We start from the raw sequence: 24,847 nt of genomic DNA, 5'->3' as shown, positions 1-24,847 counted from the left end.
GATGATAAGGTTGACAATGGCTATAGAGCACTATAGGCTCTCACCAGTGGTTTGAGTGTGCAAGGTCGGTGAAGTGAAATATGCCAGGAAGGTGATATACACCTCTACCTCGATATAACGCTGTCCTCGTGAGCCAAAAAATCTTACCGTGTTATAGGTGAAACTGCGTTATATTGAACTTGCTTTGATCCACCGGAGTGTGTAGCCCTGCCCCCCCGGAGCACTGCTTTACCGCGTTATATCTGAATTCGTGTTGTATCGGGTTGCGTTATATCAAGGTAGAGGTGTAGTTAGTTTCTGAGTAAAGAAGAAATCTGCCACATCCTATTTTCATAATCAGATTGCCTCAAGGGGAAAGGAAGAGCGGGATAAATAGCTGGTGAATAAGATCAGGTGAATAAAATAAGTCTAGGAAAGAGGAATAAAATAATAAATTAGCCATTTGATAACATACTGTGCTATATGCAAGAATAAACGACTCTGGGTTTATTTGGTTTCTTTTGGCCATAAAAAGAAATTAATCTGAACTTGAAATAAATACTTTGTCTTCCCTCTTCTTCTTTTCTCCAGTATCAATTAAAATTGCAGCTCCATATCTGAGACACACACAACACTCGCAATCCTCAATATAGCTGTCATGCACACATGTATCCAACATGAAGTGAACAGCTAGTGATTATGGAACTAACTTGCCACTACCTAGTTCTCCCATTTACATAGTATTGCAACAATTTGGCAGCTAAGGATACATTTGTAGTATATTGAGTTAGGCTGAAATTTCCTACTTGAGAGTTTCAAGTTAGGCACTTCAATAAGTTGCCTAATTTTCAGAGGTGCTGATCACCTGCATATCTCACTGACATCACTGGAACCCTGTCTGAATAACTTAAATAAATTAATTGACTATATAACTTTTTTTTTAAAGCAGTATATATATTCCTCATATTCTAATAGTAGGTTTCAGAGTAGCAGCCGTGTTAGTCTGTATCCGCAAAAAGAACAGGAGTACTTGTGGCACCTTAGAGACTAACAAATTTATTAGAGCATAAGCTTTCGTGGGCTACTGCCCACTTCTTCGGCTGCATATAGAGTGGAACATATATTGAGGAGATATATATACACACATACAGAGAGCATGAACAGGTGGGAGTTGTCTTACCAACTCTGAGAGGCCAATTAAGTAAGAGAAAATTTTTTTTTTGAAGTGATAATCAAGCTAGCCCAGTACAGACAGTTATACAGGAGGTCAGATTCGATGATAGATTCAATGTTTGTAATGGCTCAGCCATTTGGACACAAATCTGACATCAGGAATCATAATACTCAAAAACCAGTGGGAGAACACTTTAACCTGTCTGGCCATTCAATGACAGACCTGCGGGTAGCTATCTTACAACAGAAAAACTTCAAAAACAGACTCCAACGAGAGACTGCTGAGCTGGAATTGATATGCAAACTAGATACAATCAACTCAGGATTGAATAAGGACTGGGAATGGCTGAGCCATTACAAACATTGAATCTATCTCCCCTTGTAAGTATTCTCACACTTCTTATCAAACTGTCTGTACTGGACTAGCTTGATTATCACTTCAAAAAAATTTTTTTTCTCTTACTTAATTGGCCTCTCAGAGTTGGTAAGACAACTCCCACCTGTTCATGCTCTCTGTATGTGTGTATATATATCTCCTCAATATATGTTCCACTCTATATGCATCTGAAGAAGTGGGCAGTAGCCCACGAAAGCTTATGCTCTAATAAATTTGTTAGTCTCTAAGGTGCCACAAGTACTCCTGTTCTTTATTCTAACAGTAGACTCTCTCACAGGAAAGCAGGGTCACTCAGAAGACTGTAACAAAGAAATATAACCATTACAGGCAGGTTGGGCCAATGAGCTTTCATTGAAGGGCATGTCATTTAACTTCAGCCTTTCTACAATAAAGTTTCCACCCTTAACAAATGCTGTTTCCTCTGTCACATGCCTGGGAAACCACAGCCGCTCAGTACTTCTATTTTTGTGGTTGTTTATTCCTTGGGGGAGGTTTAATACTTGCTGTGGCAAAATTAAAAACATAAATCAACCAGGTATATTGTGGACCTGAAATTTCTACCCCCACCCCCCAAGGATAGTTCTGTTATCTCTACAACAAAACCAACCTCCAGACAAGATCCAATGATTGGAAGTTGAAGCTGGGCAAATTCAGACTAGAAACAAAGTGCAATTTTTAACAGTGAGGGTAGCTAACTATTGAAACAATTTACCAAGGGTTATGGTGGATTCTCCATTGCTGGAAACTTATAAATTGGGGTTGGATGTTTTATCTAAAAGCTATGCTGTAGTTCAAACAGGAATTATTTCAGGCAAGTTCCACCGTTATACAGGAGGTCAGATTCGATGATCGCGGTGGTCCCTTCTGACCTTCGAGTCTGTGTACCACCCAGTACCTCCAGTACCTCACTCATGGCATTGTTGATGGCCCAAAACCTGCATTCATAAAGACACATCTCAATACCTGAATCAGGGCTTTCCTATTCTGTGGCCCAGCCATCCTGTTAGCCCCAGCTTCCTTTTCCTCCTCTACTGATACCTCAGGTTCCACACCATCCTCAAGATTCACTGGTTCTGTGGTGCTAGTGTCCGGTTCAGCTTCTCAAAAAAGAGACAGAGATGTTGATTGAGTTCTTCACTTCTTGTGCGGCACCCGTTAATTTATACCTTGATTCTGAAGTTTGCCAGGCAATGAAGGGGCTACTGGTAAACCTGATTACTTCTGCCCAAATTTATATTATTCTGAATGCTTTCCTCACTCCAGATGCCCAACAAGGTCTTGATCTCCTCTTGAGATTGTGCACAGCAGATTTCTTCCACCGACTTTTCCCCTGAAAAGTGATAACTAGGGCTCATTTCAGGAAATGGAAGCATGACCATCAGAGGAAATTCAAGGTTTACTGACCCACCCTGTTACTGAGGTAGTTGTAATTGTGTAATATAACATGCGCTCCTTAGTACTCAGATACCACATTCTGATCTAACAAAATAGTAAGAGACTAAAGATTTCCGGCTTCATAAGTGGAATAACTTGGAAAATAGAGTGAAACCAGCAAACCAGCTTAAAATGACAATACATGGTCCCAGGCAGATTATTTTTTAAATCTATGCTTGTGCTGCAATTGTGTTCTCTTTTGTTTGCCTGCAGAAATTAGCTGTGGCTACCCTCTAGAGCAGTGGTTCCCAAACTTGGGGCAGCAAAAAAGTTAGAGCCGGCCCTGAACATGTAATACGCAATGCAGCTGTGATTTATTCTGGTTTTGTCTAGATGTTTGAGGAGCAGCTCATGTTAGTATTCGCTTATGGCTCACATTTGTGTGTCTGTATCAATGGCATGTTTATTTAACGGCAATTATGGAAATAAAAGGGCCATCACGGCCATTAACGTACAGTGATTTTGAGCAATGAAGCTGATCCTGCATTCACATTTTAACACATTGAGCACTGTGCTTCTGTGGTCTATAGCTCAGAAAATATTCAAGATTTCTGTGGCATTTTGCATACATGCATCACAAATAGTCTTTTCCACAGACCAGAACATCAATTGAGAAGGTGTCATTGACTTAATGGGAAGCCATCAATTTTTCTTAAGATATGTGGGGATTTCTTCTAAGCATCCCTGGAGCTCTTAATAGAGTATCAGGCCATCTGTGATCTCTCCCCCATAGCTCCACCGTCTCCAGGATGGAAAAAGACTATGAGCAACCTCCTACAAAAGATTTCTGTTGGACTAGGCTGTCGTCAGATCCTGTTAACAAACGGCATCTCATGTAGCTCAGTACCCTTTCCACTTGGCGTTGGTGACAGAATAACCAGCTCCATCAGATTTCACACTAAAATATCATTACTTACTAATGCAGAATTCTGTATTTCCTGGGATAACTTGGGCATCCTTTCATTGGGTACGTGAAACTTGAAGTGCTCATTGGCAGCAGGTAGGCGGAAGCAGAAGGCTCAGTTCCTAAAAAGTCAGTTAATGTAGGTGAGATTTTTACCTCAAAACAGCAGATTTCAATTTCTGATCTGTGTTTTGGTTTTCTGGGGCAACTTGTTGGCGTCTTAGAAATAAAGATGCTAACAGTAATGTGGCTGGGAAAGGTTAGGTATAAACACCGAAGGTAATTTATAGGACAGAAAAAGAGCTCCAGGAAATTGAAGATAAAATTGTTCTTGATTTGTTATAAGTAACAAAATGTGAGGCAATGGTATCACATGGGAAATCTGGAATCACGGTCAGAATTTTTTTTTCAAAGAAAAGTAAAGAATGGCATACACTGGTCCTGTATTACAATCTATTTAAAGAAATCCCCATTTGTGGAAGGCAGCTCTAGTGAAATGCCAGTGCATTTGGCTTTTTTAACACCGTTGAACTGCGTTTTTGACCAATCTGGTATCTTGCTTTCGGTCTCAAATCTTTTTTTTTTTCAGTTGCTTGAGTCTAACAGAATACCAGCTCAGGGTTGGGGTTAACACCTAATGATCAATTGAAATAAGATTAGTGCTACAACAACTGAGAGCTAACTTCTGAGAACCTGAATAAGAGATAAAGTTGAATATCTTCAGGATATATTTTAAGGCCCCGATCCTGCAATGAAAGTCTGCGCTGGTGCTCTCCTGCCACCCACAAAGTGCTCATTGCCAGGTTGGAGCCTAAAGCAATAAATAGCATGTAACTCTCTGCAAAATGTACTTATTACTCCTATTAACATATCCCAGCTGAGCTCCTTCCCACTTCCTCAGAATATGGTTTTATCCAGTACATTTCTGACATGTCTCCTGCCCTCCCCAAAATAAATTGTTTTCCATTTAGTCTTTCCATGGAATACAAATATGTGGTGTCCATTTCTTGATAAAAGCTAGTTTCACTAGCAAGAGCTGCCTTCTCCTGACATAACTGTTCAAAATCTGAAAAGATGAACTATTTCCCTTTTTTTTGCAATTGTCCCTTCCTGAACTGCCAGTAAGAATTTTTTTCTTAGGCCTTGGCTACACTTGCGAGTTACAGCGCTGTAACTCACTCCCTGTCCACACTGGCAGGGCACTTACAGCTCTGTATCTCCCTGGGTACACCGCTGCAGGTACTCCACCTCCCCGAGAGGAATAACAGCTGCAGCGGAGTGGCTATGACTCACAGGTGTGAGTGTAAACGCTTGCAGCGCTGTATTAATCACCTTGTCAAGTGTTCTGACCGGCTGCAGGAATGCGGAAGTGCCGGTTTCAAAGCTCTTACCACAGAGAAAAGCAAACAGTTTGCAGCTTGCTTTGAGTGAGTAAATGAATGAGCAGGGGGCCGGGAATTTGGAACTTGCGAAATAGAGAGCTGACATGCTCCAAAAAGCACTCACTCTCCCCCCACACTCCCTGTCACAATCCACCCCACCCCACCCCCGTTTTGAAAAGCACGTTGCAGCCACATGAATGCTGGGATAGCTGCCCATAATGCACCACTCCCAGCACAGCTGCAAATGTTGCAAGTGTGGCCATGCCACTGCGCTGTCAGCTGTCAGCGTGGACAGACTGCAGCGCTTTTCCCTACTCAGCTGTACGAAGACAGGTTTACCTCACAGCGCTGTACAGCTGCAAGTGTAGCCAAGGCCTTAGACAAATCAGCAAGTCTGTGAATAGCAGCCCTGGCTTCTTCCTTATTAGCAATGGAGCTATTTAAAACATTCTTTAGGCCCTTAAAACTCCACTGGTGACTCTTTTACCATATCAAGTATAAAATGTTTCCCCAACTGTTTGCAATCTGTTCCTGCTCAGGAAGACCAAGAATACACACATTTTATTCCAAAACTAGATTTCAAAGTATTTTCATATGATGACTTCACAGTGGGTGTTAGTTCAACTTTGCCAGATCTCACGCTGCTGCTGCTGCTATTATTTTATTATTAATTATTTGTATTACTGTAATATGTAGGAGCCCTACTGTGGACCAGTACTCCATTGTGCAAGGTGCTGTACAAACACAGAACCAAGTTTCACATCAGGATATTTTAAATGGCACAGGTCCTTTGTTCTTTTCTGATATAAACAGGTGGATGAGAATGTAATTTGTCTTGGAAGCCTATAACTTCCTTTTGGAGTTAATGATCAGGAGTGATTTGAAATTACAGCATAGTTCTGTGAGGGTAGGGGGCATTTTTGTGCATGATGGTAGTGTCCAGGAAGAAATTAGGACAGTCTGTTACACTCTAACAGATGGAAACCTAAATATGGTAATCTCCCCCCATCCTTTTTTTTTTAAGGCTTACACTAAAAACAAATAAGTGCTGGGCATTGGATCAAAGAGAGAGACTCTTTTGTGTCACCTTCTGCTGTATTTTATGCCTTTGTGTAATGCAGATTCAGTACAATGGAGTTGTTTTACACTTCAAACAATGTGTAGCAGAGCATGTTTTTATAAATGTGAACTCATTTAGATTTGTTTTAAATGGAAAGTCTCATGCTGTAGCCATGAACCTCTTACATTCTCACATTTCTAATGTCCTCGTGTGTTGTTTCCCTCCCCTCCCCTTTTCTATCTTGCTTGTAGCTGTGGATTGTGGGGTCCCACCTTCTGTCTTGAATGCATATTCAGATCCTGTAAGGACTACCACCTATGGAAGTGAAGTTGCTTATAATTGCCTGCATGGTTATGTTATTGAAAGTGGTAACCAGACTGCAGTTTGTAATGCCAAAGGACAATGGGAAGGTGCTGATCTGGTGTGCAAAGGTAAAGAAAATATACATACAGATTTCTGGATGATAGAAATTATTTCAGAAATAACCAGCGGTAGCGGTCGCCACTTAGAGGCGATCAATGAGAATTCCCCATTGCCTGGTTGAGATTTCACCTGCAGACTCTAGCAGCATTTACAGGACACCTACAACATAAAAGCCATAAGTTAAATAGTTTTCTTCTGTGTATTCTTAATAAGACCATAAAATATAAGGACTAAATGACTTTAAAAACTAAGTGTCACTTTCTCAACTGGCGTAAATCTCTGTAGCTCCAGAAATCTACACCGATTTACACCATTTTAGGATCTGGCCCTATGGCCCAGATTTTTTAAAGGTATTTAGGTGTTGCTGCGCTCAATGTCACAACCGCTAATGGAATTAGGAGCCTACATCTCATTATCAAAAGGATTTAGGTACTTAAGGGTCTAAATCCTACTATCAATGTAATTTAGACTCCTAAGTGCCTAGGTCCTTTTTGAAAATGAGATATAGGCTCCCAAATCATTTAAGCTTTGCAAAGCTGAGCACAGCAGTGCCTAAATACCATTAAAATCTGGGCCTAAATCTACTTTTGCTACTGTATTTTGTTTGGCTTGGTAATGAAACTAGGCTAGTCTGTATCACTTTTTGATTCTTTGGCACCTAAACATTGTTGTTTTTGTTTGGATTTGCTAAAGTTAAATATATTTAAAATAAACCCTGTTTTAATGGAAGATGCAGGAAAATATTTTTGTGGTTTAATACAAACTAAGGATCTGATGTGGCTTAGAGCCAGATCTTGCAACTACTTAGGTATGCAAGTAAAGTTACTCATGTGAGTAGTCCCATTGATTTATGTAGGTCTGCTCATGTGAGTGAAGCTATGCTCATGCCTAAGCATTTGCAAGATCTGGTTGTAAACCAGGAATTACTTTGGTATCCCATCACCTCCACCCATCACTCTGTTAATGGGAAGCACCCTGCCTCCCTCTAGCCAATCCTGGCACCCCTTACGCTATGTCTTCACTGTTAATGCCCTCCCTCCCCCCATAGTTATCTCAATGTCAAACCCTACTGGAGGTAGAGAAGGCACATAGTTTTACCTTGATGTAACTAGCTGAGGTCATGAGCTTGAGTAGCTGCATCAAGATAAAACTCTGCTTTGTCACCACTAGAATTTTACATTGAGACGAGTCGTTCAATGTAAGAATACACCTGTAGCCTTAGGGTACATCTGCATTGGAATAAAAGGCTAATAATTGCTATGTAGACGTTCAGCCTCGGGCCAGAGTCCAGGCTCTGGGGCCTTCCTCTCATGTCTGTGCAGCAGTTTTACAGCTCTGTTGCCAGGAAGCCCAAGTCAGCTGAACCTGGCCAGCTGTGGGTGTTTAATTGCTGTGTAGACACATCCTTAGAGGCTCTAAAATTGACCAATAGCAGCCCTCCTAAGGAGGCTGCCGCCTAGAAGGTTTTGCAACTCCAGCCTGGGGTTATTGCTCACTCTTCTGGCCCATCCCCACAATCTGACACTGATGCTGATACTGTTTCGAAATTAAAGCGTTACTATCACTTACGATCCTTTTACAAGCCACAGGTCTAGACTGCTGTCAGCTGCTAACAGTAACTATGTGAGCATTTTATTATTCATTATTTGACATAAACCATAAAGCCCTTTGTTTTTTGTGAATGCAGGGATGTGGCCTGTCAAGTTCATATTAAGGTGAAAAACACGTGTAAGCAAAAAAGACGTTCTCTGACAGAATTCCAGTTTAGAGCCACTCAGAGGGTCTTTATTAACTCTTACTATTAACTGATATTCCCTTATGCTTAATTATCATCTTTACTCAGTCTTTAATTTGGCACAGTTGCACTCTCCTAATGACTACATGATTAATATCTCATGGAAATGATTCTGCATGGTTTATTCATCTGTTCTTTGGTATCACTTGTAGTTTATGCATGAATGTACTTAGTCAATATTTCAGTCTTACTGTCTAAAAGTGCCTCTATTTTTGGAATCTGCCTCAATATCTTTGTTTTAATTCAGGGCTCAGATACCTAAAAAGCATTTGATTGATTACATAGACAGAAAACACCGCTCTCTCACTTCTACATTTCAGTCTTGCTGGGGATGGCGGATAACTGTGGGGGGATGGCTTGAGGCAAGGCTTGCTTATAGTTCGTCCTGTCCAAAACCTCACTTAGTCTTTTAAAAACAGTCAGTGTCACATATCACTCTGCTTCAATAACGTAGTCTCAAACTGAAGGCTCTGAGATTGAACATTTGCTTATAATTCAGTAGTTCTGGAAGAAAAGATTATTCTAATGTTTCGCAACATATACATGCTTACCAAGGTAGAGACAGAAAGATAACTATCATAATGTGATTGTTTTCCATTGCTACATATTTTTTAAAAAATTTTCACTTAAAGGTTTTATACTGTAAGTTGTTTTGGTCATGCTTTCTGTAAACTTGATCTAATTTTTCTATTTATCTGTTTCTGCGTACAACTTCAGAATTACTTTAAGCCCATTTTTCAATGAATAATTTAAGCTTTCTCCTTGCCTCCATCTGTGAGCCTGAGGAAAAATATGGTTTAATTCTTAATATAGCATCCCATTGTTCATTTTTTAACAAAGTAAAGGATAATCGTGAATAGTAGTGTTGGATTCACTCTGGATTTCACATCGTACTTTAGCTTCAAATTATATTCTTCCATTCACTTGAGCTTTTCTCTTTTATTATTTTAATTCCATAATTTTATTATGAAGCTCCACAAAATTGCTGAGTAAGTGAACCAATTTCAAGTTATTACCACATTTATTTTCTAATGAACTCCACAGAGACTTGAATAACCCATAGAAATTTTCCTCCATGATTTTTTCTTGTCCTGGTCTAAAGCAATTCTTTCTTTTCAAAGCTTGAATGAAATGTACTGGCAGTGGAAAGCAAACCTCTGGATGCTTTTATAATTTTTCAAATGTTGGGATCATGAAAACAACATGGCTACTGGGATGGAAAATCTCTCCTCTATCTGGAATAAAAGTAATTGTATATCCCAAGGACTAGATTCTCAGTCCTGTCCCCACTGCCGTTGTACGGTTTGGGTGGTACAAAGGGAGCAGAAACTACCCACTTCTCCCTAGCTAAAGATTCCCCTGATGTGGAGCTGTCATAGCTGGCTCCTGCAATCTCTGGTGGAGGGGGCGTGGAAGGAACAAACACTCTGAGCATCATTACCAGCTTTTATAGATTAGCCACTGGGTTTCTCTAACCCACACTGGGGTTGGGGCAGAGCCAGGCTATGCTGTTGCTGACAACAGAAATATCTAAAGGAATGGATACCTTGTGGGACACCTGAGAATCTTATTGGAAGACATTAGTGATAGATCCAACTGTTAAATGTTTTTTTTCATAGATTCATAGATTCATAGATTCTAGGACTGAAAGGGACCTCGAGAGGTCATCAAGTCCAGTCCCCTGCCCGCATGGGAGGACCAAATACCGTCTAGACCATCCCTGATAGACATTTATCTAACCTACTCTTAAATATCTCCAGAGATGGAGATTCCACAACCTCCCTAGGCAATTTATTCCAGTGTTTAACCACCCTGACAGTTAGGAACTTTTTCCTAATGTCCAACCTAGACCTCCCTTGCTGCAGTTTAAACCCATTGTTTCTGGTTCTATCCTTAGAGGCTAATGTTACTTGGAGATCCTTTCTTGTTAATGGGTTATGCTGTGCTTCTTACCTTCCCCTGTTATTCCATCATGGGATAGTTTTTTTTTTCTTTACTATCTATTTATTTAGGAGTTATCAACAGGTTTACAAATCCTTGGCCAGGTAAATATCAGAAACAAAGCAATAATCATTACAACAGTGAGCTTTTCTTTAGAGAGACATTATACAGGAATATCGTCATCAGCTCTCTCTCTCTTTAACAAGGTGGTGTTTTACAAAATGAGCATCATTACAACACCTATGTTCTGTCATTTCTAGTCCATTGTGGAATACTGTATTGCTACTTATTATGTGTATTGCAATAGCATCTAGGAACCCTAATTGAGGATTAGGGCCCAGTGTGCTCGGAACAGTACAAACTAAATTCCTGCATCCCAAATGCTGATGCTGTTGTTTGTCTGTATCTCTTCAGCACCAAGCACAGAGAGTTCCTGGTCCTGGGTCTTTTAAGCGCTATGGTAATACAAATAAATAATGATAATTAGGGCTATCAAGTGATTAAAAATATTAATTGCGATTAATTGCACTGTTAATAATAGAATACTATTTATTTAATTTTTTGGATGTTTTCTACTTTTTCAAATATATTGATTTCAATTAAAACTCAGAATACGAAGTGTAAGTGCTCATTTTATATTTATTTTTGATTACAAATATTTGCACTGTAAAAAACAAAAGAAATAGTATTTTTCAGTTTACCTAATACAAGTACTGTAGTGCAATCTCTTTATCATGAAAGTTGAATTTATGAATGTAGAATTATGTACAAAAAATAACTGCATTCAAAATAAAACAATGTAAAACTTTAGAACCTACATTTCCACTCATATCTACATCTTGGTCAGCCAGTCACTCAGAGAAACAAGTTTGGTTACAATTTGAAGGAGATAATGCTGCCCGCTTCTTGTTTACAATGTCACCTGAAAGTGAGAACAGGTGTTCGCATTGCACTGTTGTAGCCACCATCGCAAGATATTTACGTGTCGGATGCGCTAAAGATTCATATGTCCCTTCATGCTTCAATGACCATTCCAGAGGACGTGCGTTCATGCCAATGACCGGTTCTGCTTGATAACAATCCAAAGCAGCGTGGACCGACGCATGTTCATTTTCATCATCTGAGTCAAAAGACACCAGCAGAAGGTTGATTTTCTTTTTTGTTGGTTTGGGTTCTGTAGTTTCTGCATCTGAGTGTTGCTCTTTTAAGACTTCTGAAAGCATGTTCCACACCGAGTCAGTCCTGCCGGCGGATATTGGGACAAATTGCGTCCCAACCAAAGATCGGTCGGGATGCGGGACAGGTCCCGAAATATCGGGACGCTCCCGATATTATCGGGACGTCTGGTCACCCTAGGTGGGGGACGGCGGGGGGTGAGGGGAGCTTGGCTGATGGTGAGTGCTGAGCACCCACTAATTTTTCCCCGTGGGTGCTCCAGCCCCGGAGCACCCACGGAGTTGGCGCCTATGGCTGTGAAACTGTTCTTAAAATGAACATGTGCTGGGTCATCATCTGAGACTGCTATAACATGAAATGCAGGTAAAACAGAACAGGAGACATACAATTCTCCCCCAAGGAGTTCAGTCACAAATTTAATGAATGCATTCTTTTTTTAATGAGCATCATCAGCATGGAAGCATGTCATCTGGAATGGTGGCCGAAGCATGAAAGGGCATACGAATGTTTAGCTTATCTGGTATGTAAATACCTTGCAATGCCAGCTACAAAAGTGCCCTGCAAATGCCTGTTCTCACTTTCAGGTGACATTGTAAATAAGAAGCAGGCAGCATTATCTCCTGCAAATATAAACAAACTTGTTTGTCTTAGCGATTGACTGAACAAGAAGTAGGACTGAGTGGACTTATAGGCTCTAAAATTTTACATTGCTTTGTTTTTGAGTGCAGTTATGTAACCAAAAAAAATCTACATTTGTAAGTTGCACTTTCACGATAGAGATTGCACTACAGTACTTATATAAGGTGAATTGAAAAATACTATTTCTTTTATCATTTTTACAGTGCAAATATTTGTCATAAAAATAATAATATAAAGTGAGCACTGTACACTTTGTATTCTGTGTTATAAAAGAAATCAATATATTTGAAAATGTAGAAAAACATCCAAAAATATTTAATAAGTTTCAACTGGTACTCTATTGTTTAACAGTGTGATTAATTGCGATACATTTTTTGACTTAATCACGTGAGTTAACTGTGATTAATCGATAGCCCTAATAATAATGATAACATTTAGTATCTCTTCGTTAAACCCTGTGACGTGTCTTGGCTTGTTTCCATTGTCAATTTTACTTCTCTCTTTTTCCCCCCCAGAAATAGACTGTGGCAGACCTTTGTGGATTCCACACGCAGAAATGATCTGGGACAACTCCACAACTCTAGGAAGCATGGTGTATTATAAATGTAGTGAAGGGTTTCATTTTAGTGGAGAGAAGAATTTTTCACAATGCACAATAATTCAGAAATGGGAAAATATCACAGGTGTATGTGAAGGTAAATATGTTTTTCCCTCAGATTTAAAGACTCTTCATGTGAAATTCAAAGAAGAGTTTCTTAAAGTATGATTTTATTCTGAAAAGTGACTAATAATTAGGCTTGGCAGAATTCAGTTAATATTGACAGATAATGTCAATGATGATTTTTAAGTGTTTTGGGTTTTTTTTAGATTGTAATTGATTTAAATGTTCATGACTGTTTGAAATTATGGGAGGGCCAGACGATTATTTAATGACAGATGTTGAGATTCAAAAAGTTAAAGATTTTGTACACTGTTAAAACATAAATTATTAATATCACATGTCAAAATATACAAAGTAAATATCCTTAAATCAACAAATCATACCTGTTCTTACTATTTGTTCTCTAGTCCAATGGTTCTCAATCAAGGGTACATGTACCCCTGGGGGTATGCAGAGGTCTTCCAGAGGTACATCAACTCATTTAGATATTTGCCTAGTTTTACAACAGGCTACATAAAAAGCACTAGCAAAGTTAGTACAAACTAAAATTTCATATTGACAATGACTTGTTTATACTGATCTATATACTGTACACTGAAATGTAACTACAATATTTACATTCCAGTTGATTTATTTTATAATTACATGATAAAAATGAGAAAGTAAGCAATTTTTCAGTAATAGTGTGCTGTGAACACTTTTGTATTTCTATATCTGGTTTTGTAAGTAAGTAGTTTTTAAGTGAGGTGAAACTTGGGGTACACAAGACAAATCAGACTCCTGAAAGGGGTACAGTAGTTTGGAAAGGTTGAGAGTCACTGCTCTAGTCTATTTGTAACAAACCTAATTCAAAAGTCTGAATCCCTGGATTCTGACTCTTAAGAAGTTCTCAAGTGGCATTTTTCTTACTTTGTCTATCTTTGAATTTCAGTTATTATTGATGGAAATGTTTTTCTTTGGTTTGTGTGTGTACAGTGAAATTGATGTTTACTGACATTTACCAGTACAAATCTAATCCTTCCAACCCTACTAATAATGGAATTTTATGCCTAAACTGATCTTTCTTCTGAATATCCCCAAGTCCGTATCTGCTGACATTAACAACAAAAATAATTTTTTGTTTTACTACTTTTTGCTCTGGGTATGACTTCAGAACCAAAACAGCTGTGGGACAAGGAACTGGATTCTTTTTTGGTTCACATATCAACAGACTTGTTCATGAGGTTTCAATTGCACGGTCATGTTGCAAAGGAAGACGGCGACGTGCAGAATTTGTACTGTTTGTGGTGATGAACCAGAAGGAAAGAACCCAGGTTGACTTTCAGATCCAAAGCTGAATGTGCAAGGCTGGCAATTAGTTGCTTGGGTTAGAAATAAAAAGATGTTGTTTTTTGATTAAAAGGAGTCCTTGAGAAGAATCCCATAATGTCATTTTTATAGTTAGGTTTTGTCTTTCCTAATGGATTTTATATTTCACATGCTCCTAAGGGTTCACTTTCAGTGACTACATTAACTAATTTCTTAACACTGACTAGCAAACATTTTTTCATGAAAATTGTTTTTGATCTTTTTCAGTAACAGATTGTGGCAGACCTCCTTCAATCCCTAACACAGACATGATTTGGAATAACATTTCCCAGCTGGGGAGTGCAGTGCACTACCAATGTAAAAAGGGATTCCACAGCATAAATGGGAGGAATACGTCACATTGTACTTATAATGGATCCTGGGAAATTCCAGCTCTAATATGTAAAGGTAGGAGTGTAATGAAATCCTCTGCCTTTTAATTGTAGATGTGTTTTTAATTCAGCTTCAAACTTTACTCTTGGGGAAATTCTGCACCACTGCGCATGTGCAGAATTTATGTCCCCCGCAGATTTCTTTGCTTCCCCACAGAAAAATGACTTTCCGACGGGGAAGCAAAGGGAAGCCACAAGAGAGGTCATGCGACTCTCCCCAGCAGTATGTTTCTGGTGCCCAGGGCAGCTGGCAGAGAAGTAAATCACTGTGGGATGGGAGGCGGGACTGGGGAAGACCTGGCTGGTGGCTCCTACCTTGCGCTGGGCTCAGCTGGTAGTCCGGGCTGGGTTGAGGAGGACGGGACTTCCTCTTCCCCTGCACGACATCCGGGGCTGGGTCAGACCCACCCCCAGATTTCTCCTCCGGCTGCAGGAAGTTCTGCAAACTCCCACCCCACCCCCCCGATTCCTGCACCCATTGCTCCTCAGCTGCAGTGGGAAGGATCACTGTACAGAGAGCTGCTCCCCTGTCCACACAACCCTCATGCATCCAGACCCCTTCATACCCAGAACCTCCTGCTGAGCTTCACTCCCTCCCACCCCCACACTCAGAAACCCCCCCTCAGTGAGCCCCACTGCCCCTGCATCTGGGCCACCCCAACGAGCCACCTGGATCCCAACCTCACTGAGTCCCAGTCTCCCAGCATCTGGACCCCCCTCCCGAGCCCTATCCCCCTCACACCCAGACTCCCCTCCCCGCTGAACCCCAACCAACTTCACCTGGACCCTCTTGTAGAGTCCCATTACCATTGCACCCAGTCCCACCCCCCAACAAGTGCCTGTGCATCTGGATCCCCCCACATCCGGATCCCCCACTCAGCTGCCCGCACCCAGATTGCCCCAGACAGAACCCTCTCAACCCACACTTGGATCCCCTCCACACTTGGATCCTGCCTTGCTGAGCCTGCCTGCCTATACCTGGTGCACCCAGTATGGAGGTGCAGGGCTCTGGGGTGTTTTGGGGGCAGGCGCGGTCCTTGTGCTGTGTCAGAGTTGGCTGCAGCCTCACCGCTGAGTCCGTGCCCGGGGCGGGGAAGCGGGGAGCTGCACAGTGATCTCCCACCTCTGTGCAGCCAGTGGCCTGTGCTCCCCAATGCCATGCTGGAGCCTCCACATTTATTTGACAAATAAAATGTGCAGAATTTTGCAGAATTTTAAAATATTGTGTGCAGAATTTTTAATTTTTTGGCGCAGAATGCCCTCAAGAGTAAAACTTGTGTCCTGAAACTAGGATAGGTGGAAAGCCAAAAAAAGCCTGTTTTTGTTTACTTCGTAGGGGTTAATCCACAACATGTTGGGATGTCAGGCTTACATGATGCACACATGGCAGTTCTAAAAAATGTAAGCACCAGGCTAACTTGCAGCAAGATGTTATGGCCACATTCTTCCTTTACCATCATGTTTGTTTCATTTTTCATTTTAAAAAGAAATTGGCATAACTACCGAGTCTGCATAATGAATTTATGACCTGCAAAATTTTATTTTAAAAGCCAAGGAATTTTTTTTTAGCATATAGAACAGGGGTCGGCAACCTTTCAGAAGTGGTGTGCCCAGTCTTCATTTATTCACTCTAATTTAAGGTTTCGCTTGCCAGTAATACATTTTAACGTTTTTAGAAGGTCTCTTTCTATAAGTATAATATATAACTAAACTATTGTTGTATGTAAAGTAAATAAGGTTTTTAAAATGTTTAAGAAGCTTCATTTAAAATTAAATTAAAATGCAGAGTCCCCCGGACCGGTGGCCAGGACTCGGGCAGTGTGAGTGCCTGTCAAGGTTCCTTCCCCACTCTGAACTTTAGAGTACAGATGTAGGGACCTGCATGAAAACCTCTAAGCTTCTCTACCAGCTTAGATCTGTTTTTGCTGCCACCACTCCCAATGTGCTAAGTCCCTTCCCTGGGTAGCCTTGAGAGACTCTTCCACCAATTCCCTGGTGAACACTGATCCAAAACCCCTTGGATCTTAAAACAAGGAGGAATTAATCATTCCCCTCCCTTCTCTTTCCCCCCACCAATTCCTAGTGAGTCCAGATCAATCCCCTTGGATCTTAGAACAAGGAAAAATCAATCAGGTTCTTAAAAAGAAGGCTTTTAATTAAAGAAAGAAAGGTAAAAATCATCTCTGTAAAATCAGGATGGAAAATAACTTTACAGGGTAATCAAACTTAGAGCCCAGAGGAACCCCTCTAGCCTTAGGTTCAAAGTTACAGCAAACAGAGATAAACACTCTAGCAAAAGGTACATTTACAAGTTGAGAAAACAAAGATAAAACTAACACGCCTTGCCTGGCTGTTTACTTTCAAGTTTGAAATATGAGAGACTTGTTCAGAAAGATTTGGAGAGCATGGATTGATGTCTGGTCCCTCTCAGTCCCAAGAGCGAACAACCACCAAAACGAAGAGCACAAACAAAAGCCTTCCCCCTTCCCCCCCCCCCCCCCAAGATTTTAAAGTATCTTGTCCCCTTATTGGACCTTTGGGTCAAGTGTCAGGTTACCTGAGCTTCTTAACCCTTTACAGGTAAAAGGATTTTGGTGTCTCTGGCCAGGAGGGATTATAGTATGGTACACAGGAGGGCTGTTACCCTTCCCTTTATAGTTATGACAGTGCCACTGAAAATCAGCTCGCGTGCCGCCTTTGGCACGCGTGCCATAGGTTGCCTACCCCGATATAGAAGATCAGAAGACCTTTTGTATGGGCCTGATCCTGCCATCTTTACCCCCACAGGATTAAAGGCAGTAGAATCACAACCTGTTTTGTACACTCGTAACTAAAAGCCACAACAGACTTCTAGACCCTTTGTGCCAAGTTTCAGCCTGAAGGGATTTTCTCTATCAAAGAATTAGCCTCAAAAAGAGATGCTTATAATCAACGTCATCATCTAGATTTAGAGACTGCCTTTGTAGTAATATAGTGCAAGATTAACAGATGTTTTAGACTTCAGTTTTTGTATTGAACATTGCACTCGTTTGTGCCGTTGGGGTAGAGGTGTCACAAATCCTCTCTCAGATTGTACATCATTATTTGCTGTCTGTTGCAGATGATGTTCTTCTACCTTATAATGTCAGCATGTTTTCCCTAAAGACTGGAAACGTGTCTGGGACTGCTACAGCTTCACAGGCCTCCATCCTGCAGAGATATACATACTTGCTTAATTTTACACACTTTGGCTAGTTGCATTGAAGTCAATACTGTGATGGGTTGGGTCACAAAGACCCCCTTGGGACTGTCACCTGATGGCGCTGAGACTACCTCTGAGCCAGTTCTCCCTTCCAGCTTGGGACTTCAGTACCCTGTCTTGTTGAGCCAGACACACTAGCCTGCTGCAAACACAGACCCAGCTCTGAACCATGTCCCCCACAAACTGCAGACTTAACAGAAAATGGCTTGGAAAATCCTCCTGTCTCTAACACCCAGACACCCAGTTCCCAATAGGGTCCAAATCCGTTTTACTCTGTATAAAGCTTATACAGGGTAAACTCATAAATGGTTCACCCTCTATAATACTGATAGAGAGATATGCACAGCTGTTTGCTCCGCTGGGTATTAATTACTTGCTTTGGGTTAATTAATAAGTAAAAAGTGATTTTATTAAATATAAAAAGTAGGATTTAAGTGGTTCCAAGTAATAACAGACAGAACAAAGTAAATTACCAAGCAAAATAAAACAAAAACTTGCAAGTCTAAGCCTAATTACAGATAAAATCTCACCCTCAGAGCTGTTCCAATAAGCTTCTTTCACAGACTAGACTCCTTTATAGTCTGGGCCCAATCCTTTCCCCCGGTGCAGTCCTTGTTCCAGCTCAGGTGGTAGCTGGGGGATTTCTCATGACTGCAGCCCCCTTTGTTCTGTTCCACCCCCTTTTATAGCTTTGGCACAAGGCAGGAATCTTTTGTCTCTCTGGGTCCCCACCCCTCCTTCTAAATGGAAAAGCACCAGGTTTAAGATGGATTCCAGTACCAGGTGACGTGGTCACATGTCCTGTGAGACCCCAAGCCTTCATTCTTCCCGGCCTGACTCACAGGAAGGCTTGCAAGTAAACAGAGCCATCTACAGTCAATTGTTCTGGTTAATGGGAGCCAACAAGATTCCAAACCACCATTAATGGCCCACATTTTGCATAATTATAATAGGACCTCAGAGTTATATTTCATATTTCTAGTTCCAGATACAAGAATGATACATTTATTCAAATTGGATGAACACACTCAGTAGGTTATAAGCTTTGTAATGATACCTTACAAAAGACCTTTTGCATAAAGCATATTCCAGTTACATTATATTAATACTCATTAGCATATTTTCATAAAATCATATGGAGTGCAACGTCACAAATACGACTACTCACGATGTGTAAAATTAACGAGGTGTATACATGTTTGCAGAATCAAGATCTTAACTGTGATCATCCACAACAAAGGGGCTTGAATCTGTAGTCCACTCTCAGGCAAGATGGTCAATGAGTTTTCAATGGGAGGCAAAAGTGCAGAAGTTAGCCCCAGTAGTTGTTCCAGAGAGTTTAAAATAAAAAAGCCTTTCTCTGGAATGCACAAGGATAATTCGAATAATGGAGAAATTTTAAAGAAACAGCTCTGATAGCGTTGGCTGAGCTAGGAAAAAAAAAGCAATGCAAAGCTTAAAAATATTTCACTAACATATTTTAACACTCCTTTGAGATTACTGATGACTTTCAGAGGAAACGAAATGTCTGTTTCAGTAATGATGCCTTTCAGATGAATATGATCTTAAGGTTCCATGTAATTAATAATTCCCATTAAAATGAGGAAAAATCCATGCACAGCTCCAAAATTTCTATTATTTCTTTCCATTTTCAACTGCCTTAAGGGTAAATGAACTTCATGAAATGACTAACCTAATTAGAACTGAGAGGGAGGTTAAGAAATACCCTTTGAGACTATGCTCTTTGATAAATAACCACGTTCCCCCATTTTTCTTGTTGCAATTGCAGTGAAACTCCCTTAATTTGCATTGTCAGTCTGCTGAAATCCCTGGTACCAAAAAAATTTAAATTGAATGAGAGATGTAATTAAATACAAAAATCAGAGGGGTAGCCATGTTAGTCTGAATCTGTAAAAAGCAACAGAGGGTCCTGTGGCACCTTTAAGAATTAGAGTTGTTATGGTGCGGTGCGTGGTTGCTGGTGAGAATATGCTTAAGGTTGGCAGGTTGTCTGTGAGCGAGGACTGGCCTGCCTCCCAAGGTCTGTGAAAGTGAGGGATCATTGTCCAGGATGGGTTGTAGATCACTGATGATGCGTTGGAGAGGTTTAAGCTGAGGACTGTAGCTGATGGCCAGTGGAGTTCTGTTGGTTTCTTTTTTGGGCCTGTCTTGTAGCAGGAGGCTTCTGGGTACACGTCTGGCTCTGTTGATTTGTTTCTTTATTTCCTTGTGTGGGTATCGTAGTTTTGAGAATGCTTGGTGAAGATCTTGTAGGTGTTGGTCTCTGTCTGAGGGGTTGGAGCAGATGCGATTGTACCTCAGTGCTTGGCTGTAGATGATCGATCGTGTGGTGTGACCGGGGTGGAAGCTGGAGGCATGAAGGTAGGCGTAGCGGTCGGTGGGTTTTCGATATAGGGTGGTGTTAATGTGGCCATCGCTTATTAGTACAGTGGTGTCTAGGAAGTGGACCTCCCATGTAGATTGGTCCAGGCTGAGGTTGATGGTGGGGTGGAAGCTGTTGAAATCATGGTGGAATTCTTCCAGGGTCTCCTTCCCCTGGGTCCAGATGATGAAGATGTCATCAATATAGCGTAGGTAGAGAAGGGGCATGAGTGGACGAGAGCTGAGGAAGCGTTGTTCCAGGTCAGCCATAAAAATGTTGGCATATTGTGGGGCCATGCGGGTGCCCATAGCGGTGCCACTGGTCTGGAGGTATATATTATCACCAAATTTGAAATAATTGTGCGTGAGGATAAAGTCACAGAACTCAGCAATAAGTTGTGCTGTGTCATCATCAGGGATACTGTTCCTGATAGCTTGTATTCCATCTGTGTGTGGGATGTTTGTGTAGAGAGCTAGGATGGTGGCTAGGATGGTGTTTTCTGGGAGGTCACCAATGCATTGTAGTTTTCTCAAGAAATCTGTGGTGTCACGGAGATAGCTGGGAGTGCTGGTGGCGTAGGGTCTGAGTAGGGAGTCCACATATCTAGACAGTCCTTCAATGAGAGTGCTCCAGTCCTCGCCCACAGACAACCTGCCAACCTTAAGCATATTCTCACCAGCAACCACGCACTGCACCATAACAACTCTAATTCAGGAACCAACCCATGCAACAAACCTCGATGCCAACTCTGCCCACGTATCTACACCAGCAACACCATCACAGGACCTAACCAGATCAGCTGCAACATCACCGGCTCATTCACCTGCACGTCCACCAATGTTATATATGCCATCATATGCCAGCAATGCCCCTCTGCTATGTACATTGGCCAAACCGGACAGTCACTACGCAAGAGGATAAATGGACACAAGTCAGATATCAGGAATGGCAATATACAAAAACCTGTAGGAGAACACTTCAAACTCCCTGGCCACACAATAGCAGATGTAAAGGTAGCCATCTTACAGCAAAAAAACTTCAGGACCAGACTCCAAAGAGAAACTGCTGAGCTCCAGTTCATTTGCAAATTTGACACCATCAGATCAGGATTAAACAAAGACTGTGAATGGCTATCCAACTACAGAAGCAGTTTCTCTTCCCTTGGTGTTCACACCTCAACTGCTAGCAGAGCACCTCACCCTCCCTGATTGAACTAACCTCGTTATCTCCATACTGATTTATACCTGCCTCTGGAGATTTCCATTACTTGCATCTGAAGAAGTGAAGTTCTTACCCACGAAAGCTTATGCTCCCAGTACTTCTGTTAGTCTCAAAGGTGCCACAGGACCCTCTGTTGCTAAATACAAAAACTGTGTTAAAATAATTGACATTATTCAGAGTCATTGGTGCTAAGCATCTCTCAGGATTAGGCCAGAGCGAGAAGCTTCTGCCGATAGCTGGCTTTACATTGACTCAGGGTGTGATCCTTTGGGCGTCTCCTTTTTCACTAGGTGTAGTCAGTCCATTCTGGTCCTTCTAGATACATGCACAATTCCACTGACAGAGGGCAGATGACAAATCAGCCATTTGCATGTGCATTGTGTCATGCTGCATATGCAAATGTAGGCACACAATTGCGCTTGGACCTTACATCTCCTTTTTGAAAAGAGTATCACCCTTAATTAAATGTAAATTTGTCACAAGTTAGTGTAGAGTAACTTATTTGAAAGTGGCTTCTTTCCCAAGGAATATGAACACGTTAACTTCCTGTTTTTCATTACAGAAGTAGATTGTGGCATTCCTCCACCAATACAACATGCTGAGCTATTGTGGAATCCCAGTTCGAGTCTTGGAAGTGTGGTGCAGTATTCATGTCAGAAGGGATTTGAATATGCTGGTGGAAACAATATTTCAGTTTGCACAGAAGAAGGTGTTTGGGTAAAAAGCACTTTAACATGCACAGGTAGAGTGTGAGCTACTCTAAGAATCAAAACTTTATTTTTATTTAGTACCAAAGAAGGAGAAGAAAGTAACAAACCTGAGCTTTATTCTGTGGAAAATCTTTCTTCCGCCTTTCCTCAGATCTAAATTACTGTTTGTGGGCCCAGAATATGACATACAGTAGTTTGGAAAGACTAATAAAGGTTTATTTTTAACAAGGTGGAAAAAAGTGAAACAACACCCTCCCCAATCTGTTTTCTTCTTGTTGAGAGGGTTCCACAGATTCTTGTGTTGCACTCTAGGTGCTATAAGGTAGGACAGAAAATGTATTGAGCCAGACTTGCATACTACAGATGCATTACTTTGAACCATACAAGAAAATGGTACAGGATAATAATGCATATAAAGTAGTGTTATTGACACTATAAAATGTATAAGCCCCTTTGTTTTCAGTTTAAACCTTTTTTGCCAAAAATTTTCCGGGTTTTACAAAAAATATTATTGTTTTTTCTGATTTTCATTCTACTTCAGTATCATTCAAATATATAAAAAATAACTTGTTTTATTAGGAAAATACAATACATTGCATGAGATACATGTATGACAATAATACATTAGTCTGTGTATATGCAAAGCTGCCTATTGAAGTCAGACTATGTATTAATCTAGAAGATACACACAATAAACAAACAGGCCTGCACGCAAGCACTGAAGTGCGTGTGCATCTGAATGTACTGATGAATCTCATGCCCACCACATACACATTTCAAGCTGTTAGCAGATAATGGTTTAAAGATTTGACATACTAAAATAGGAAGAAAATGAAAATCTGTATCAGAATACGTTTCAGAACACAAGGAAGTATTCGAAAGTTTTTAAAAAACATAAACAGGAGAAAAGGATGAAGTTGAGTGTATGCACATATAACAATGCAGTGCAAATGGTAGGGCCCAATTATTAAATGTAAATATTTAAAAGCTAATAGTTCTAAGTCTACAACAGTAAACTGTTTATTCAAATGAAAAGCTTTATTTGGGGATTAGAGATCTATTGTTTTCTTAAAGTCAGGGGTGGCATTGTGTTTTGAGTTCTGTTTTAGTTCTGCAGCAAACCACATTGATGAACGAAAGTCAAAGCATTAATCTACTAAATACTTTTTTCTCCTGTCTTTCTGTTCACCAAAATAAACCCCGATAGTTAGCCAGAAAAATTATTAATAGTTATTTGCACTGATTTTCACCTGTTTTTGTTGTGGTGGTAATAAACACTGATAAATTCCCGGGAAAAATGAAATAAAATAAAAACTGAAAACAAAGGGCCCTAAAAATGTATCTTTTGTGAAGGGTGGAGAAAGGGCCCATTGGATATTTTAAATGAAAACTTAAAATGCTTTGTTTTTCTCTTTCGTTGAATGATGTCAAATATTATAAAGTAAAAGGGCAAGAAGGAATAACAGAGTAAAAAGCATTTTCATTCACACTGTGTATGTGTGTTAGAAACGTACCACCATGTTTAAGTCATACAGCATACTTTATTTCCAGTCTCCCTGGACATCCTCTCCTGATACACATTCACCCTGCTCTGACTTTCAGCTGGGCTTCACAGTACTACTTTCACCTTTGCTTCCTGTCACTTGCTCATCAGAGACCTGGTATGATACCTTATCCTTTCTGCAACCCTGGTCACAATACCAAGACACCCCCAACACACTCTCCCATAACGCTTTCTGCTCTGGCTGTCTCCCTTCACCCTGGTCCCAGAGAACTCCTGCATTTCTCTCCTAGACAGTTATCAGTATCCAGAGACCATATTTGGTACCTGCTGGTACCAGTGTTCCCTCTAATTTTTTTACATCCATGTGCAGAATGAATTTTGTGTATGTGCACCAATATGGAGGTGATATGTGGTGGGGGTGGGGCCGAGGGGTTCGGCGTGAGGGAGGGGGCTCAGGGCTGGGGCAGAGAGTTGGGGTGTGTGGGGGGGTGAGGGCTCTGGCTGGGGGTGAAGGCTCTGAGGTGGGACTGGGGATGACAGGTTCGGGGTGTGGGAGAGGGCTCAGGGCTGGGGCAGAGGGTTAAAGTGTGGGGGGGTGAGGGCTCCAGCTGGGGGTGGGGGCTCTGGGGTGGGGTTCAGGATGAGGGGTTTGGGGTGCAGGCAGCCCTGGGGCCGCGGTGAGGAGAGAGGATTCCCTCCAGCTCTCTCTCGCCACAGCAGCTAGGGGGAGGGGCGCCTCTCCACAGCCACGGCAGGGCTAGGCTGTGTCGGGCCGAGGGAGGGGTGCCTCTCCCCGGCTGCGGCAGCTCTGGCTGGGCTGGGCCAGGGGAGGAGCACCTCTCCCTGTCTGCGCGGCCCTTGATAGCCTGCTGCATGGCCATGCAGCTTAGAGGGGACTTAGGCTGGTACTGATAATTACTATTTGATATTTGGATAAATCCAAAAATTATGGATTCCTCCCATCTAATCAATTTACTTGTCTTTATCCAGAGAAAAAATATAAGTGACGTTTCCACTAAAAATAAAATCTTATCAGAATGTTAATAATAATGATAATAGTTAGCTCTTACATAGGCAATGCGATG

General features: G+C 41.2%; 2 protein-coding genes across 8 annotated transcripts in view; one reads left to right on the top strand and one right to left on the bottom strand.

The window, feature by feature from the left end:
• SUSD1 (sushi domain containing 1) overlaps positions 1 to 24,847 on the top strand; it is an 89,605-nt gene that overhangs the window by 12,367 nt on the left and 52,391 nt on the right. For 6 of the 7 annotated variants that reach the window (XR_010588904.1, XR_010588903.1, XM_065550555.1 and 3 more), the window contains exons 5-8: positions 6,581 to 6,760; positions 12,819 to 12,998; positions 14,540 to 14,719; positions 22,111 to 22,290. Coding sequence is in view for 5 of the 7 variants with exons in the window: in XM_065550555.1 (XP_065406627.1) it covers positions 6,581 to 6,760; positions 12,819 to 12,998; positions 14,540 to 14,719; positions 22,111 to 22,290 (720 nt within the window). In the remaining 2 variants the exon portion in view is untranslated. The remainder of the gene's footprint in view (positions 1 to 6,580; positions 6,761 to 12,818; positions 12,999 to 14,539; positions 14,720 to 22,110; positions 22,291 to 24,847) is intronic. The other variant, XM_065550553.1, reaches the window with a different exon arrangement.
• The window catches only part of SNX30 (sorting nexin family member 30), a 582,715-nt gene that overhangs the window by 530,035 nt on the left and 27,833 nt on the right, over positions 1 to 24,847 (bottom strand). The window lies entirely within an intron of this gene.

The sequence above is a fragment of the Chrysemys picta genome, chromosome 6 (genome assembly GCF_011386835.1).
Source record: "Chrysemys picta bellii isolate R12L10 chromosome 6, ASM1138683v2, whole genome shotgun sequence".
Classification (NCBI taxonomy): Eukaryota; Metazoa; Chordata; order Testudines; family Emydidae; genus Chrysemys; species Chrysemys picta.
This window is presented reverse-complemented; position numbering and strand designations above follow the sequence as displayed.